This window comes from Hypanus sabinus, chromosome 7 (assembly GCF_030144855.1).
Source record: "Hypanus sabinus isolate sHypSab1 chromosome 7, sHypSab1.hap1, whole genome shotgun sequence".
In the NCBI taxonomy this organism is placed as follows: domain Eukaryota; kingdom Metazoa; phylum Chordata; class Chondrichthyes; order Myliobatiformes; family Dasyatidae; genus Hypanus; species Hypanus sabinus.
In genome coordinates this window covers 7,410,858-7,425,990 of record NC_082712.1, presented here as the reverse complement: position 1 = coordinate 7,425,990, position 15,133 = coordinate 7,410,858, and the positions used below count along the sequence as shown (strand labels likewise).

The 15,133-nt window shown below is 41.8% G+C and overlaps 1 protein-coding gene across 2 annotated transcripts in view; it reads left to right on the top strand.

Moving 5' to 3' along the window:
- The window catches only part of htt (huntingtin), a 264,099-nt gene that overhangs the window by 137,554 nt on the left and 111,412 nt on the right, over positions 1-15,133 (top strand). For both annotated transcript variants that reach the window (XM_059974136.1, XM_059974135.1), the window contains exons 22-24: positions 7,732-7,852; positions 9,471-9,613; positions 12,992-13,143. In XM_059974136.1, coding sequence (XP_059830119.1) covers positions 7,732-7,852; positions 9,471-9,613; positions 12,992-13,143 — 416 coding nt within the window. The remainder of the gene's footprint in view (positions 1-7,731; positions 7,853-9,470; positions 9,614-12,991; positions 13,144-15,133) is intronic.

The following is a 15,133-nucleotide window of genomic DNA, read 5'->3' as shown; positions in this document are numbered from 1 at the left end:
GATGATATTGGAAGTGATCAGGCAAGTGTGGATTGTGACAGGCTGTTTTCTGCCAAAGGTAGAAGTGTTCAGTGGGAGGTCTTCAAAAGTGAAATTTTGAGAGTACAAAGCTTGTATGTGTCTGTCAGAATAAAAGGTAAAGATGATAAGTGTAGGAAACTTTGGTTTTCAAGAGATTGTCCTGGTTAAGAGAGAAAAGCAGCAGCGTAGCAGGTATAGGCAGGTAGGAACAAATGGTGTATAAGAAATGCAAGACAACGCTTAAGAAAGAAATCCTGAGGTCTAAAAGGAGGTATGAAGTTGCTTGCGCAGACAAGGTGAAGGAAATTCTTAGGGGATTCTACAGGTATGCTGAAAGCAAAAGGATTGCAAAGGACATAAGTGGTCCTCTGGAAGATCAGAATGGTAAAACATGGGTAGAGCCAGAACAGATGGGTAGATTGTAAATAATTTTTTTGCATCTATATTAACTTGGGTAATGTACAAAAATGAGGCAAAACCGTATCAACTTCATGGACCCTGTGCAGATTCCAGAGGAAGTAATGTTTGCTATCCTGAGGCAAATCAGAATGGGTCAAACCCCAGGGCCTGACCAGGTATTTTCTTGGACCCTGCAAGAGGCAAATCATCCTTAACAGCAGTGGATGTTGTTAACCAGAGGATTGGAGGATAGCCAATTTTGTTCAGCTTTTCAAAAATGCATGAACTTTAGCAAAGTATTTGAGAATGTCCTGAATGGGAGGTGGGTCTAGAAGGTTCAGTCACTCAGCATTCAAAAATGAGATAGTAAATTAGTTTAGACATTGGCTTTGTGGGAGAAGTCAGAGATTATTAGTAGAATGTTGCCTCGCTGACTGGAGGCCTGTGGCTAGTGGTATGCCGCAGGGGTCGGGGCTGGGACCTTGGTTGTTAGCCATTTGTGTCAATGATCTGGGTGATGATGTGGCTAATTGGATCGGCAGATTTGCAGATGACAGTAAGGTTGGGAGTGTAGTGGACAGTGAGGAAGGCTATCATGGCTTGCAGGGGATCTGCATCAGCTGGAAAAACGGGCTGAGAAATGGCAGATGGAATTTAATGCAAGCAAGTGCAAGGTTTTGCACTTTACTAGAACCAACCAGGTTAGGCCCTACACAGTGAATGGTAGGGAACTGAGGAGGAGTGTGGTAGAACAAAGGGATCTGGGCATACAGGTGCATAATTGGTTGAAAGTGATGTCATAGGTAGATAGGCTTGTAAAGAAAGCTTTTGGCACATTGGCCTTCATAAATCAATGTATTGAGTACAGGAGATGGGATGTTATGTTGAAGTTGTACAAGTCGCTGGTGAGGCCTAATTTGGAGTATTGTGTGGAGTTTTGGTCACCTACCTACAGGAAAGATGTAAACAAGGTTGAAAGAGTACAGAGAAAATTTACAAGGATGTTGCCAAGTCTGGAGGACTTGATTTATAAGGAAAGATTGAATAAGTTTGGAGTGTATTCCTTAGAACATAGGAGAGGAGATTTGATAGAGGTATACAAAATTATGAGGGGTATAGATAGGGGAAATGCAAACAGGTTTTTTTCCATTGAGGTTGGCTGGGACTGCAACCAGAGGCCATGGGCTAAGGGTGAAAGTTGAAAAGTTTGAGGAACATGAGGGGAAACCTCTTTACTCAGAGGGCCATAAGTATAGAATGAGCTGCCAGCACAAGTGATGCATGTGAGCTCGATTTCGAAGTTTAATGCATATCTGGGTAGGTACCTGGAGAGCATTGATGGGCATGATCCCGCTGCAGTTCGATGGGACTAGTTGGGCCAAAGGGTCTGTTTCTGTGCTGTACTTCTTTATGACGAGTTTATGAAAAGCTTTAAAAAAACTACAGGTACTTTAACAAATTAACTAAAAAAACAGGTAGTTCTGGAATTCTTAGCAGGTCGAGCTGTAACTGGAGAAAGAAACTTTAACTTTTCAGGTTAACTGACTATTTAGGTTGATATGTTGCTTCTCTTTGATTGTACAAACGGCGTTAGTTCAGCATTGGGTTTATTATTACTGACTTGCGTGGTGTGATGTTTGTATTTTGGAGGCGGTGGAGTGCAAACACATAAATTACCATAAATTTAAAAAAGATGGATAATTAGTAGTTTACGTGAAGCATTCAGAAATCTGATGGTAAAGGGGAAGCTGCTGCTTCTGAATCATTGAGTGTGGGTTTTCAGGCTCCTGTATCACCTCTCTGATGGTAGTGACCTGAAGAGGACATGTCCCAGATGGTGATAATCCTTAGTGAGGGATACCATCTTCTCAAGGCATCGCCTCTCGAAGATGTCCTGGGTGTGGGGAAGATTAACAGCAAAATACTTACAGAAAGCTTAATAATATAGGCAAATTGCGTCTGAGAAACTTGATGGACACATTGATTACTGTCCCATGGCAACGGTAGTGACCTGTTCACTTAGTACCTTTAGAAGCAGATGATGTTGACAGGTCGGAGCATTGACTATCCTTTATTGTTTACTGTTTGGGAAGGTTTTCTTGATTAATGAGGTGCTGTTGTTTTAAACTGATGATTCACTACTCTGATCCACCCTGAGCAGAGTCATAAGACATTTTCAACATCATTTCATTGTAAGGGCTTTAAAGAACAAGGATTTTTGCAATGTGTTTGAGTTTCAAATTGTGTATTAAGTTAGTGATATTTGACAGCACACTTACATTCAATGGCTACTTTATTAGGTACCTCTTGTAACCAGAGAAGTGGCCACTGAGTGCACGTTCGTGAGCTTCTGCTGCTTTAGCCCAGCCAATTCAAAGTTCTGTGTTTTGTGCATTGAGATGCTCTTCTGTTGTAACACATGGTTATTTGAGTTACAGTTGTCTTCCTGTCAGCTTGAACCAGTCTGCCCTCTCTCATTAACAGAGCATTTTTGCTCACTGGATGCTTTTTGTTTTTTGCCCTATTCTCTGTCATCTCTGGAGAAGGTTGTGTGTGAAAATCCCAGGACATCATTTGTTGCTGAGATACTCAAACAACCAACAATCATTCTAGGCAATGTCACATAGAAAACCTACAGCACAATACAGGCCCTTCGGCCCACAAAGTTGTCCCGACCATGTCCCGACCTTAGAAATTACTAGGCTTACCCATAGCCTTCTATTTTCCTAAGCTCCATGTACCTATCCAAAAGACTCTTAAAAGACCCTATCGTATCCGCCTCCACCACCGTTGCCAGTAGCCCATTCCACGCACTCACCACTCTCTGCATTTTTTTAAAAAAACTTACCCCTGATACCTCCTCTGTATAGACTTCCAAACACCTTAAACCTGTGTCATCTTGTAGCAACCATTTCAGCCCCTGGGGAAAAAGCCTCTGACTATCCACACAATCAGTGCCTCTCATCATCACCTCTATCAGGTCACCTCTCATTCTCCATTGCTACAAGGAGAAAAGGCTGAGTTCACTCAATCATAAGGTATTCTCCCCAATCCAGGCAACATCCTTGTAAATCTCCTCTGTACTTTTTCTATGGTTTCCACATCCTTCCTGTAGTGAGGTGACCAGAACCGAACACAGTACTCCAAGTGGGGTCTGAGCAGAGTCCTATCTGGGAGCTGTCCTGACGAAGGGTCTCGGCCCAAAACGTTGACTGCTCCTTTCAACGGATGCTGCCCGACCTGCTGAGTTCATCCAGCTTTTTTGTACGTCTAGCTGCAATATTACCTCTTGGCTCCTAAATTCAATTCCACAATTGATGAAGGCCAATACACCATACCCCTTCTTAACCACAGAGTCAACCTGTGCAGCAGCTTTGAGCATCCTGTGGACCCGGACCCCAAATCCCTCTGATCCTCCACACTGCCAAGAGTCTTATCATTAATACTATATTCTGCCATCATATTTGCCCTACCAAAATGAACCACTTCACTCTTATCTGGGTTGAAATCCATCTGCCACTTCTCAGCCCAGTTTTGCATCCCATCAATGTCCCGCTGTAACCTCTGACAGCCCTCCACACTATCCACAACACCTCCAACCTTTGTGTAAACTTACTAACCCATCCCTCCACTTCCTCATCAGACAGACATACTTTATTGATCCCGAGGGAAATTGGGTTTCGTTACAGTCACACCAACCTAGAATAGTGTAGAAATATAGCAATATAAAACCATAAATAATTAAATAATAACAAGTAAATTATTCCAAGTGGAAATAAGTCCAGGACCAGCCTATTGGCTCACGGTGTCTTAGGGAGGAGTTGTAAAGTTTGATGGCCACAGGTAGGAATGACTTCCTATGACGCTCAATGTTGCATCTCGGTGGAATGAGTCTCTGGCTGAATGTACTCCTGTGCCTAACCAGTACATTATGGAGTGGATGGGAGTCATTGTCCAAGATGGCATGCAAGTTGGACAGCACCCTCTTTTCAGACACCACTGTCAGAGAGTCCAGTTCCACCCCCACAACATCACTGGCCTTACGAATGAGTTTGTTGATTCTGTTGGTGTCTGCTATCCTCAGCCTGCTGCCCCAGCACACAACAGCAAACATGATAGCACTGGCCACCACAGCCTCGTAGAACATCCTCAGCATTGTCCGGCAGATGTTAAAGGACCTCAGTCTCCTCAGGAAGTAGAGATGGCTCTGACCCTTCTTGTAGACAGCCTCAGTGTTTTTTGACCAGTCCAGTTTATTGTCAATTTGTAGAAACATAGAAAATAGGTGCAGGAGTAGGCCCTTCGGCCCTTCGAGCCTGCACCGCCATTCAGTATGATCATGGCTGATCATCCAACTCAGAACCCTGTACCTGCTTTCTCTCCATACCCTCCTGATACCTCGTATCCCCAGGTATTTGTAATCCTCCAGCATGTCCACACTGACCCCTTGGATGGAAACAGGGGTCACCGGTGCCTTAGCCCTCCTCAGGTCCACCACCAGCTCTGGCTGTGATCTTTGAATCATCAATGGAGACAGGAGAGGTTCCGGACAATTGGAGGGTTGCAGATGTTGTTCCTTTATTCAAGAACGGGAGTAGAGACAGCACAGGAAATTATAGACCAGTGAGTCTTACTTCAATGGTTGATAAATTAATGGAGAAGATCCTAAGAGGCAGGATTTATGAACATTTGGAGAAGTATATTGATTCATTCCAGGTCATTCATAAAAATCATGAAGAGTAAGGGTCCCAGAACAGATCCCTAAGGCACACCACTGGTGACCAACCTCCATGCAGAATATGACCCGTCTACAACCATTCTTTGCCTTCTGTGGGCAAGCCAGTTCTGGATCCACAAAGCAATGTCCCCTTGGATCCCATGCCTCCTTACTTTCTCAATAAGCCTTGCATGGGGTACCTTATCAAGTGCCTTGCTGAAATCCACATACATTGCATCTACTACTCTTTCTTCATCAGTGTGTTTAGTTACATCCTCAAAAACTTCAATCAGGCTCATAAGGCATGACCTGCCCTTGACAAAGCCATGCTGACAATTCCTAATCATATTATACCTCTACAAATGTTCATAAATCCTACCTCTCGGGATCTTCTCCATCAACTTACCTACCACTGAATTAAGACTCACTGGGCTGTCTCTACTTCCGTTCTTGAATAAAGGAACAACATCCGCAACCCTCCAATCTTCCGAAACCTCTTCTGTCCCCATTGATGATTCATAGATCACCGCCAGAGGCTCAGCAATCTCCTCCCTTGCCTCCCACAATAACCTGGGGTTCATCTCATACAGTCCCTGTGACTTATCCAACTGATGCTTTCCAAAATCTCCAGCATATCCTCTTTCTTAATATTTACATGCTCAAGCTTTTCAGTCTGCTGCAAGTCATCACTACAATCACCAATATCCTTTTCCATAGTGAATACTGAAATAAAGTATTCATTAAGTAACTCTGTTATTTCCTCCGGTTCCATACACACTTTCCCACTGTCACACTTGATAGGTCCTATTCTTTCATGTCTTATCCTCTTGCTCTTCACATACTTGTAGAATGCCTTGGGGTTTTCCTTAATCCTGCCCGCCAAGGCCTTCTCACGGCCCCTTCTGGCTCTCCTAATTTTCTTTTTAAACTCCTTCCTGTTAGCCTTATAATCTTCTAGATCTCTAACATTACCTAGCTTTCTGAATCTTTTGTAAGCTTTTCTTTTCTTCTTGACTAGATTTATTACAGCCTTTGTACACCACGGTTCCTATACCCTACCATAACTTCCCTGTCTCATTGGAATGTACCTATGCAGACAGAACTCCACACAAACATCCCCTGAATATTTGCCACATTTCTTCCATACTTTTCCCTGAGAACATCTGTTCCCAAATTATGCTTCCAATTTCCTGCCTGATAGCCTCATAATTCTCCTTACACCAATTAAACGCTTTCCTAACTTGTCTGTTCCTATCACATTCCAATGCTATTGCGAAGGAGATAGAATTATGATCACTATCTCCAAAATGCTCTCCCACTGAGAGATCTGACACCTGATCAGGTTCATTTCCCTCTCTTCTTGTAGGCTTATCTATATATTATGTCAAGAAACCTCCTAACAAACTCCACCCCATATAAACCCCTTGCTCTAGGGAGATGCCAATTGATATTTGGGAAGTTAAAATCTCCCATCATGACAACTCTGTTATTATTACACCTTTCCAGGATCTGTTTCCCTATCTGCTTCCTCATATCCCTGTTACTATTGGGCCGCCTATATGGAAAAAAAACACCCAGTAAAGTTATTGACCCCTTCTTGTTCCTAGCCTCCACCCACAGAGACTCGGGAGACAATCCCTCCATGACGTCCACATTTTCTGCAACCGTGACACTACCTCTGATCAACATTGCCACGCCCCCACCTCTTTTGCCTCCCTCCCTGTCCTTTCTGAAACATTTAAAACGTGGCACTTTAAGTAACTATTCCTGTCCCTGAGCCATCCAAGTCTCGAATGGCCACCACACCATAGTTCCAAGTACTCGTCCATGATCTAAGCTCATCCACTTTGTTCACAATACTCCTTGCATTAAAATAGACACATCTCAAACCGTTCATCTGAGCGCCTCCCATCTCTATCACCTGCCTATCTTCCCTCTCGCACTGTCTCCATGCTTTCTCTATTTGTGAGCCAACTGCCTTTTCCACAGTCTCTTCAGTTCGGTTCCCAACCCCCAGCAAATCTAGTTTAAACTCTCCCCAGTAGCCTTAGCAAACCTCCCCGCCAGGATATTGGTTCCCAGAGGATTCAAGTGCAAGGGTCCTTTTTGTACACGTCCCACCTGCCACAGAAGAGGTCCCAATGATGCAGAAATCTGAATCCCTGCCCCCTGCTCCAATCCCTCATACACACATTTATCCTTCACCTCATTCTGTTCCTATACTCACTGTCATGTGGCACAGGCTGTAATCCTGAGATTACTACCTTTGCGATCCTGCTTCTCAACTTCCTTCGTAACTCCCTGTAGTCTGTTTTCGGGACCTTGTCACATTCCTTCCCTTTTCTGATGTTTGGTCTGAACAATAACTGAACCTCTTGAACGTGCTTTTATGCATTGAGTTACATTATCGAGCAGAGGTGCCGGTGTACCTAATAAAGTGGCCACTGAGTGTAAAATTGCAGTTAAATGTTTCAAAAAGGTTAAATTTTTCTCTGCTTAAAATTGTAACATACAATAGTTAAATATCTGAGTGAAAGAAAAATGTACTATGCCTTTGATCACTGAATAACTTGTGTGCAAAATTTATCTTCCAGAACGTACAGAGGATTCAACATTTCACAGAGCACCACGGACGTGACAATAGAGAATAATCTCTCCCGTGTTATCACTGCAGTATCTCATGCATTAACTTCATCCACTTCTCGAGCCCTTATTGTAAGTTCCTTTTTGAAACCAATTTTTTTCATTCTTGTATACTTTATGAACAAACTCCAACTTAAAACAGTTTTGGCAGAATAATAGATTATTTTTAAAATGTGGCTGTTCACTGGCATTTTGGTATCCTTGTGTGTAAAGTACAAATTTATTAGGTAGTTTGAAAGGTGGGTGGTATATGGTCTTTTATTGTCAGGAAGTTAGAAAACAGGAGTAAGGCAATCACTTGTTATTGGAGTTTTGAGACTATACATGTGGGAGGATATGCTTGCCTTATTGAAGACACGGTGATGAAAGAAAAGAGAATTATCCTTAGATTGAGAAGGATTAGGTTAAGCTCTTTAAAATTTAACTGATGTAACTGAGAGCAACTCTCATGATGTAACTCTCATGATTCAGTGAGAGCTTCATGGGAAGAAGGTACAGGAACCTCAGGATTCTCACCACCAGGTTCGGGAACAATTACCACCCCTCAACCATCAGGCTCTTGGATATCTTCACTCAACTTCATTTGCCCTGTCACTGAAATAGTCCCACAATCAATGGACTCACATTCAAGGTCTCACATCTCATGCTCTCAATACTTATTGCTTATGTATTTATTATTAGTATTTCTTTCTTTGTGTATGTGCAGTTTGTTGTTTTTTTTTGTAGACTGGTTGAATGCTCATGTTGATGCATTCTATCATTGTTTCTATTATGGTTGTTATTTTATTTTGGATTTATTGAGTATGCCCACAAGAAAATGAATCTCAGGGTTGTATGCACTTTGATAATAATTTACTTTGCACTTTTTTTTGCACAGATGGAACAGTCTTGAATTAGAGGTAATGAGCTCAGGATAATCAAGCACTGAAATAAGTAATGAACCTTGGGAATACCGTAACCCCAAAGTGCTATAGGTCCTCAGTTGGCACTTTCAAGGCTGATTGAAATGTTGGACAAAGACAGATTTGAGGCTGAAATTTAGCTATGGAATTTCATTTTTAACTTAAATTTCTTTGAAGGTGCTTGAGAGATATATATAATTTTAAAATTGAATGGAATATTTAATATTTTCTCATGATAATTATCTACCTTATGTTAATCCACTTATTTTTTAAAAATAGAAAATACATGCTCTTTTGGGATCTAGCAAACTGTGGGTCACAGTCTCTTTAATGTTATGGGATTTTTGCAAAATGGATGTTTAAATGAGTTACATTGGAAGAACTGCAGATAGTTCAAGTATTCCACTTAAAATTAAATAAGAAATTAATCAGGGAAAATAATGCCAGCATACATATTGCCAAGATACTTAGGTCAGTTCCTCTTGTGGTTTCAGGAAAGTTAACATAAGAGTACATTGCCAGCTATACTAGTCTGACGATATCTGTGAAAATTATGTTATAGTGAGTGAGTAGAGAGTTCACGTTCATGTTTGGGTGATTGTGCATGTCCGTTCCATTAATCTCCAGTCCTCTATTGACCTGGATCTGCTGTCTAGAAAAATAATAGTTTGAAAAATTTTAGTTTCTTACTATGGAGGTAAGATGTGTGTTGGAAAGTAAGATATTAACTTCCATCTGTTCACGACCTAACCAGCCCTTTCTCATCTCTCTTACTGTTTGATCTGCAGCTTGGTTGCTGTGAGGTGTTGTGTTTGCTTTCCTTGAACTACCCTGTGTGTAATTGGAGCATTGGCTGGCACTGTGGCTACACGACGAGCAGTTCTCAAGCATCCAGAGTCTACCTCTACAAGAACAGGGGCCGATCATTCAGGTACAGGAACAGAACTTGCCATCGTCACCAAGAGATCTTGCTGCTCTATCCTGACTGAATTTCAACAAATCCTTCTCATTGATTAAGTGTTGAAATCTCATGAACTGAACATGATTAGTCCACTAGTGCCTAACATGTATGTCTGATACTCAGCATTCTAATGTTTTTTTAGAGGGTTTTTTTTAGCAATTAACAATGGTGAGAGCTCTTGTGCTAAAAGAGTTTGGAGTAGGAATTCATGATAGAAACAAAGAAGCATAGAAAATCTACAGCACAATATAGACCCTTCAGCCCACAATGCTGTGCTGAACATATACTTACTTTAGAAATTACCTAGGGTTACACATAGCCCTCGATTTTTCTAAGCCTCATGTGCCTATCCAAGAGCCTCTTAAAGACCCTATTGTATTTGCCTTCACCACTGTCGCCGGCAGTCCATTCCACACACTTACTACTCTCTGCGTTTTTAAAAAAAAACTTGCCCATGACGTCTCCTCTGTACCTACTTCCAAGCACCTTAAAACTATGCCCTCTCATGTTAGCCATTTCCCCTGCACTTCATGACGTCTCCTTTGCACGCTTTCTATGGTTTTCACATCCTTCTTGTAGTGAGGTGACCAAAGCCGAGCACGATACTCCAAGTGGTGTCTGACCAGGGTCTTATATACCTGTAACATTACCTCTCAGCTGTTGAACTCAATCCCATGGTTGATGAAGGCCAATACACCGTGTGCCTTCTTAACCACAGAATCAACCCGTGCAGCAGCTTTGAGTGTCCTATGGACTCAGACCCCAAGACCCCTCTGATCTTCCACACTGCTAAGAATCTTACCATTAATGCTATATTCTATCATCATATTTGACCTACCAAAATGAACCACTTCACACTTATCTGGGTTGAACTCCATCTGCTAGCCCAGTTTTACATCCTGTCGATGTCCCACTGTAACCTCTGACAACCTTCCGCACTATCCACAACACCTCCAACCTTGTGTCATCAGCAAATTTACTAACCCATCCCTCCAGTTCCTCATCCAGGTCATTTATAAACATCACAAAGAGAAAAGGTCCCAGAACAGATCCCTGAGGCACACCATTGGTCACCGAACTCCTTACGGAATATGACCCATCTACAACCAATCTTTGCCTTATGTGGGCACGCTCATTCTGGATCCACAAAGCAAGATCCCCTTGGATCTTATGCCTCCTTACTTTCTCAATAAGTCTTGCATAGGGTACCTTATCAAATGACTTGCTGAAATCCATATACGCTACATCTACTGCTCTACCTTCATCAATGTGTTTGGTCACATCCTCAAAAATTCATTCAGGCTCGTAAGGCAAGCATGACCTGCTTTTGACAAAGCCATGCTGACTATTCCTAACATATTATGCCTCATAAATCCTACCTCTCAGGATCTTTTCCATCAACTTACCAACCACTGAAGTAAGACTCACTGGTGAGATGAACCTCAAGTATCCATGTACAGAATCCGAGGTTCTATTTTCCCAATCCTTTGGCCCATTTTCGATGTTAGCTTTTTTTTTTCAGAGCAACACTTCAAGTATTTGGACCATAAGACATAAGAGCAGAATTGGACAGCCCATCAAGACTGCTCTGCTATTCTACCATGGCTGATTCATTATCCCTCTCAACCCCATTCTCTTGCCTTCTCCCTGTAACCTTTGACACCCTTACTAATCAAAAACCTTTCAAACTCCACTTTAAATATATTCAATGACTTGGACTCCACAGTCACCTGTGGCAATGAATTCCACAGATTTACTACCCCATGCCTCAGGAAATTCCTGCTGATCTCCATTTTAAAGGGATATCCTTCCATTCTGAGATTGTGCCCTCTGGTCTTTGACATCCCCGCTCTAGGATGCACCCTTTACACATCCGCTCTATCTAGGCCTTATTTACCTCTTTCTGTAAAATGTTTTCTTTAAATAGGAAGTGAAGGTGTTTTTTGGTCCCCCAAACAACAGCCTAGTTGATGCTTAGTGGAGATACAAGAGACTGCAGATGCTAGAAATCTGGAATGACACACAAAATGGTGAAGGAGCACAGTAGCCCAGACTGCATCTGGAGGGGAATGGGCAGTCAATATAGAGAAAGTTCTCAACCTGAAATGTCCATTTTCCTCAGAGTTGCTGCCTGATCTGCTGAATTCCTCCAGCATTTTGTGTTGCTACTTGTTATGATTTAAAGTCTAATTGTATATCCTGTGTTTAACAGTGTACCAATAAATCCTTTATCAATTCAGTTTTGATCTGAATATTTGTCCTCTAATATACTTCTGACGTGTAGGATGCCAGTCAGTTAACCTTTTTTGTTTTGTGTGTCCTTGTATTGTGAGGGTGATGACAATTCTCTTTTGTGAACATTGAGTCAAGGTCTTCGGAGTAAAAATGTTTTTAAATGTTTGGTTAAGTTTATACCCTACAGATTAATATCATTGTATCATAGTACAGTTGAAGCATGGAGGAGTCACTGGGCCCATTGTGCCCATGCCAGCACTTTACCAAAGCATAGTAATAGAGCAATATTGCTTGGAGGCAGGCCATTTGGCCTGTCTTGTCCATGCTGACCAAGTTGAACTACTTCTATTTGCATGTTCCACTTGCATCTCTCTCCTTTTCTGAACATGTAACTGCCCAAGTCTTTAAATGGTACTTTGATGCTGCAGTGTTTACCAAGCTTGGCAATTAGCTTACAGATGTTTCGGCACCAGTTGGGGGGGCAACCTCAGTACGTAGTTGTTGGTGTTTCTCTCTAAGAGTGCTCACATTTATATAGACCCCTATTTGCTTGTCTCAGTCCTGATTGGCTACCCCTTCAGTGTATCTTTAAATTCTATCGGCTCATGTTTCTTTGGCTCTTAGAGGTTTGATATGTTTGTTTATGGAGCTGATGCTATTTCAAAAATGTTGTTATGCATGCACATAAAGAAAATACAGTTGTTCTCGTGTGAAAGCTTCATGACAGGCGAAGGTCTCCCAGCATCGAGCTTCTTTGAGCATTGCTCATTCAAAATAGTTTAGGGTGGTGGTGAATGTTGGTAGTTTGAGTTACATCGGTCGGTACCTTTAAATGGTAGACTGAGGTCGATAGTCCATGAAACTTAAATCATTAAATTTAGGTCACTACTTCAGTGATCTAAACATTTCAGTCACTCAAGGAAGGAAAGTTCAAAGTGCAAGGTTAATGTGGAGTCCTGCGCTGGTGCTGCCATGTTATACCGGGCATCATGAAAGGCAGGTAAATTCTTATGAATACGGCCTTCATAACTGTTCCAGTTAATCATGAACATAGAATGTGATGTTTTCTAAAGTTGTTGGTAAAGTTAATGTTGCTTAATGTTTGGTTTCTAGTTTGTCCCAGAGCAGTCCAACTGATGACTCCCGCAAAAGCTGTACTGTGGGGATGGTCAATATGATCCTGTCTCTAGTCTCTTCAGCGTGGTTTCCTTTGGATCTTTCTTCTCATCAAGATGCCTTAATATTGTCTGGAAATTTGTTGGCTGGTGAGTGAAATTATCTGAATGTTACCTCTGCTTAGAATCAGGTTTATTGTTACTGAAATTAGCCATGAAATTTGTTGTTTTGTGCTCGTGATGGATCTGGCTAAGTCTACAATTCTCTGAAGCCTCTTGCGATCCTGCGCATTGGCACCTCAGCACTAAATGGACACCAGATATACCATCACGAGAAATCTGCAGGTGCTGGAAATTCAAGCAACACACACAATGCTGGTGGAACGCAGCAGTAGTAACTTTTCTTTCTTACTATCTTTTCTTTCAGTTAGTCCTGACGAAGGGTCTCAGCCTTCGTCAGACCCTGACGAAGGGTCGACAGTGCTCCTTCCTGTAGATGCTGCCTGGTCTGCTGCGTTCCACCAGCATTTTGTGTGTGTTACCAGATATGCCATTCTTCTCTGACAGTCATAGAATCAAAAAACCTTACAGCACAGAAATGGCTCTTGCCAATGCCAATCGTGATGCTTATCTACACTAATCTAATTTATCCACATTAGGCCCTTATTTTCACATGCTTGTCCTTTCCAAGTACTTATCCAAAAGTCTTTGAAACATTGTGATTGTATCTACAGATCTAATTTATGTAATATTCTTGACTCCCACCGGTTGTGTCATATTGTAGGAAGACTGGTTGTGCACAGTTTTCATTTTAGCCTGTCATTCAAGTAATCCAATGCTTATTTAGTTTTCTTAGATGCATATTAATTAGACTAGCAGACTATTATCCTGATTAAACTGGGCAAACTGTCATTGGTCTCAATGCCTCCTTTTGCAACTGGCTCTCAGACTTCTTGATGGAGAGATCTCAGACAGTCCGCATTGGGAGAAACATCTCGAACTTCATCACGCTAAGTACTAGTGCCACCCAGGGTTACGTGCTCACACTGCTGAAGCACAACTACTAGATCCAGTTCTAACCACATCATTAAGTTCAGTGATGACACAGCAGTGGTTGGCCTCATCATCGACAATGATGAGTTGGCATGCAGAGAGTTGATGGAGTGGTTTGTGGATTACCACCGAGAGTGTCCTGACCAACCGTATGGAAGTTGTCAGGCACCTGTCCGTAGTACTCTGTGAAAGATTGTGAGGACTGCTGAGAGAATCATTGGTCTCTTTTCCACCACCTCCATCCAGGACATACACTATAAGTGCTACGTTTACAGAGCCCTAAGAATTGTAAAGAACCCCTCCCATCCATCACCCAATCTCTTTGATCTCCTGTTTGGCAGAAGGTAATGCATTATAAGAACAAGGATTGTTAGGCTGGGTAACAGCTTCTTCCCCCAGGCTGTGAGACTTCTGAACACCCTGCTACCACCATTCCACCTCCCAAAAAACATTATTTTTACATGTGTACGGTTGAATGACAATGAACTTGAGCTTGAACCCTGGGCACGAGACCAAATTTCACTGTGACATCTGAGGAACTTAAATCTAGATAACTGCATAAATAACTGAACAACAAGCTGAAATTACTGACGCTAGTCTCCACTGGATTTTCTTACCCATTTGGTTCATCAATGCTGTAGGAAGAAAATCAACCATCCGTAGATGGTCTGGCCTGTTTGTAACTTCAGACCATGTGGAAATATTGGTTCTTAATTGTCTTCAACTGTAGTACTGAGGACGATCTAGGCTGAAGTGCTAACATTAAGGGGAGTCACTTCAACTAATATGCGTATTCTATATAAAAAAATAGGGTAGAGTAATTAGATAACAATTGAGGAATCCAACAGAATTTGGCCTACTAACTCCTTAAGACATTTTAGAAGATGGCTCTCTATTCAACCTGTCTGTTCATCTTCCTCCATCTGGTGGGTTGACGTTGGCATAGACTGGATGTAGTACATGTACAATAAATCACTTTACTTCAAATGTAATTACCTTTTGATCTACTTTATCTCTACATGAAAATATCTGCTGAATGTAATACAGCATATTAAAAGAGAAAGATTAAAGATGATCTTTATCACAT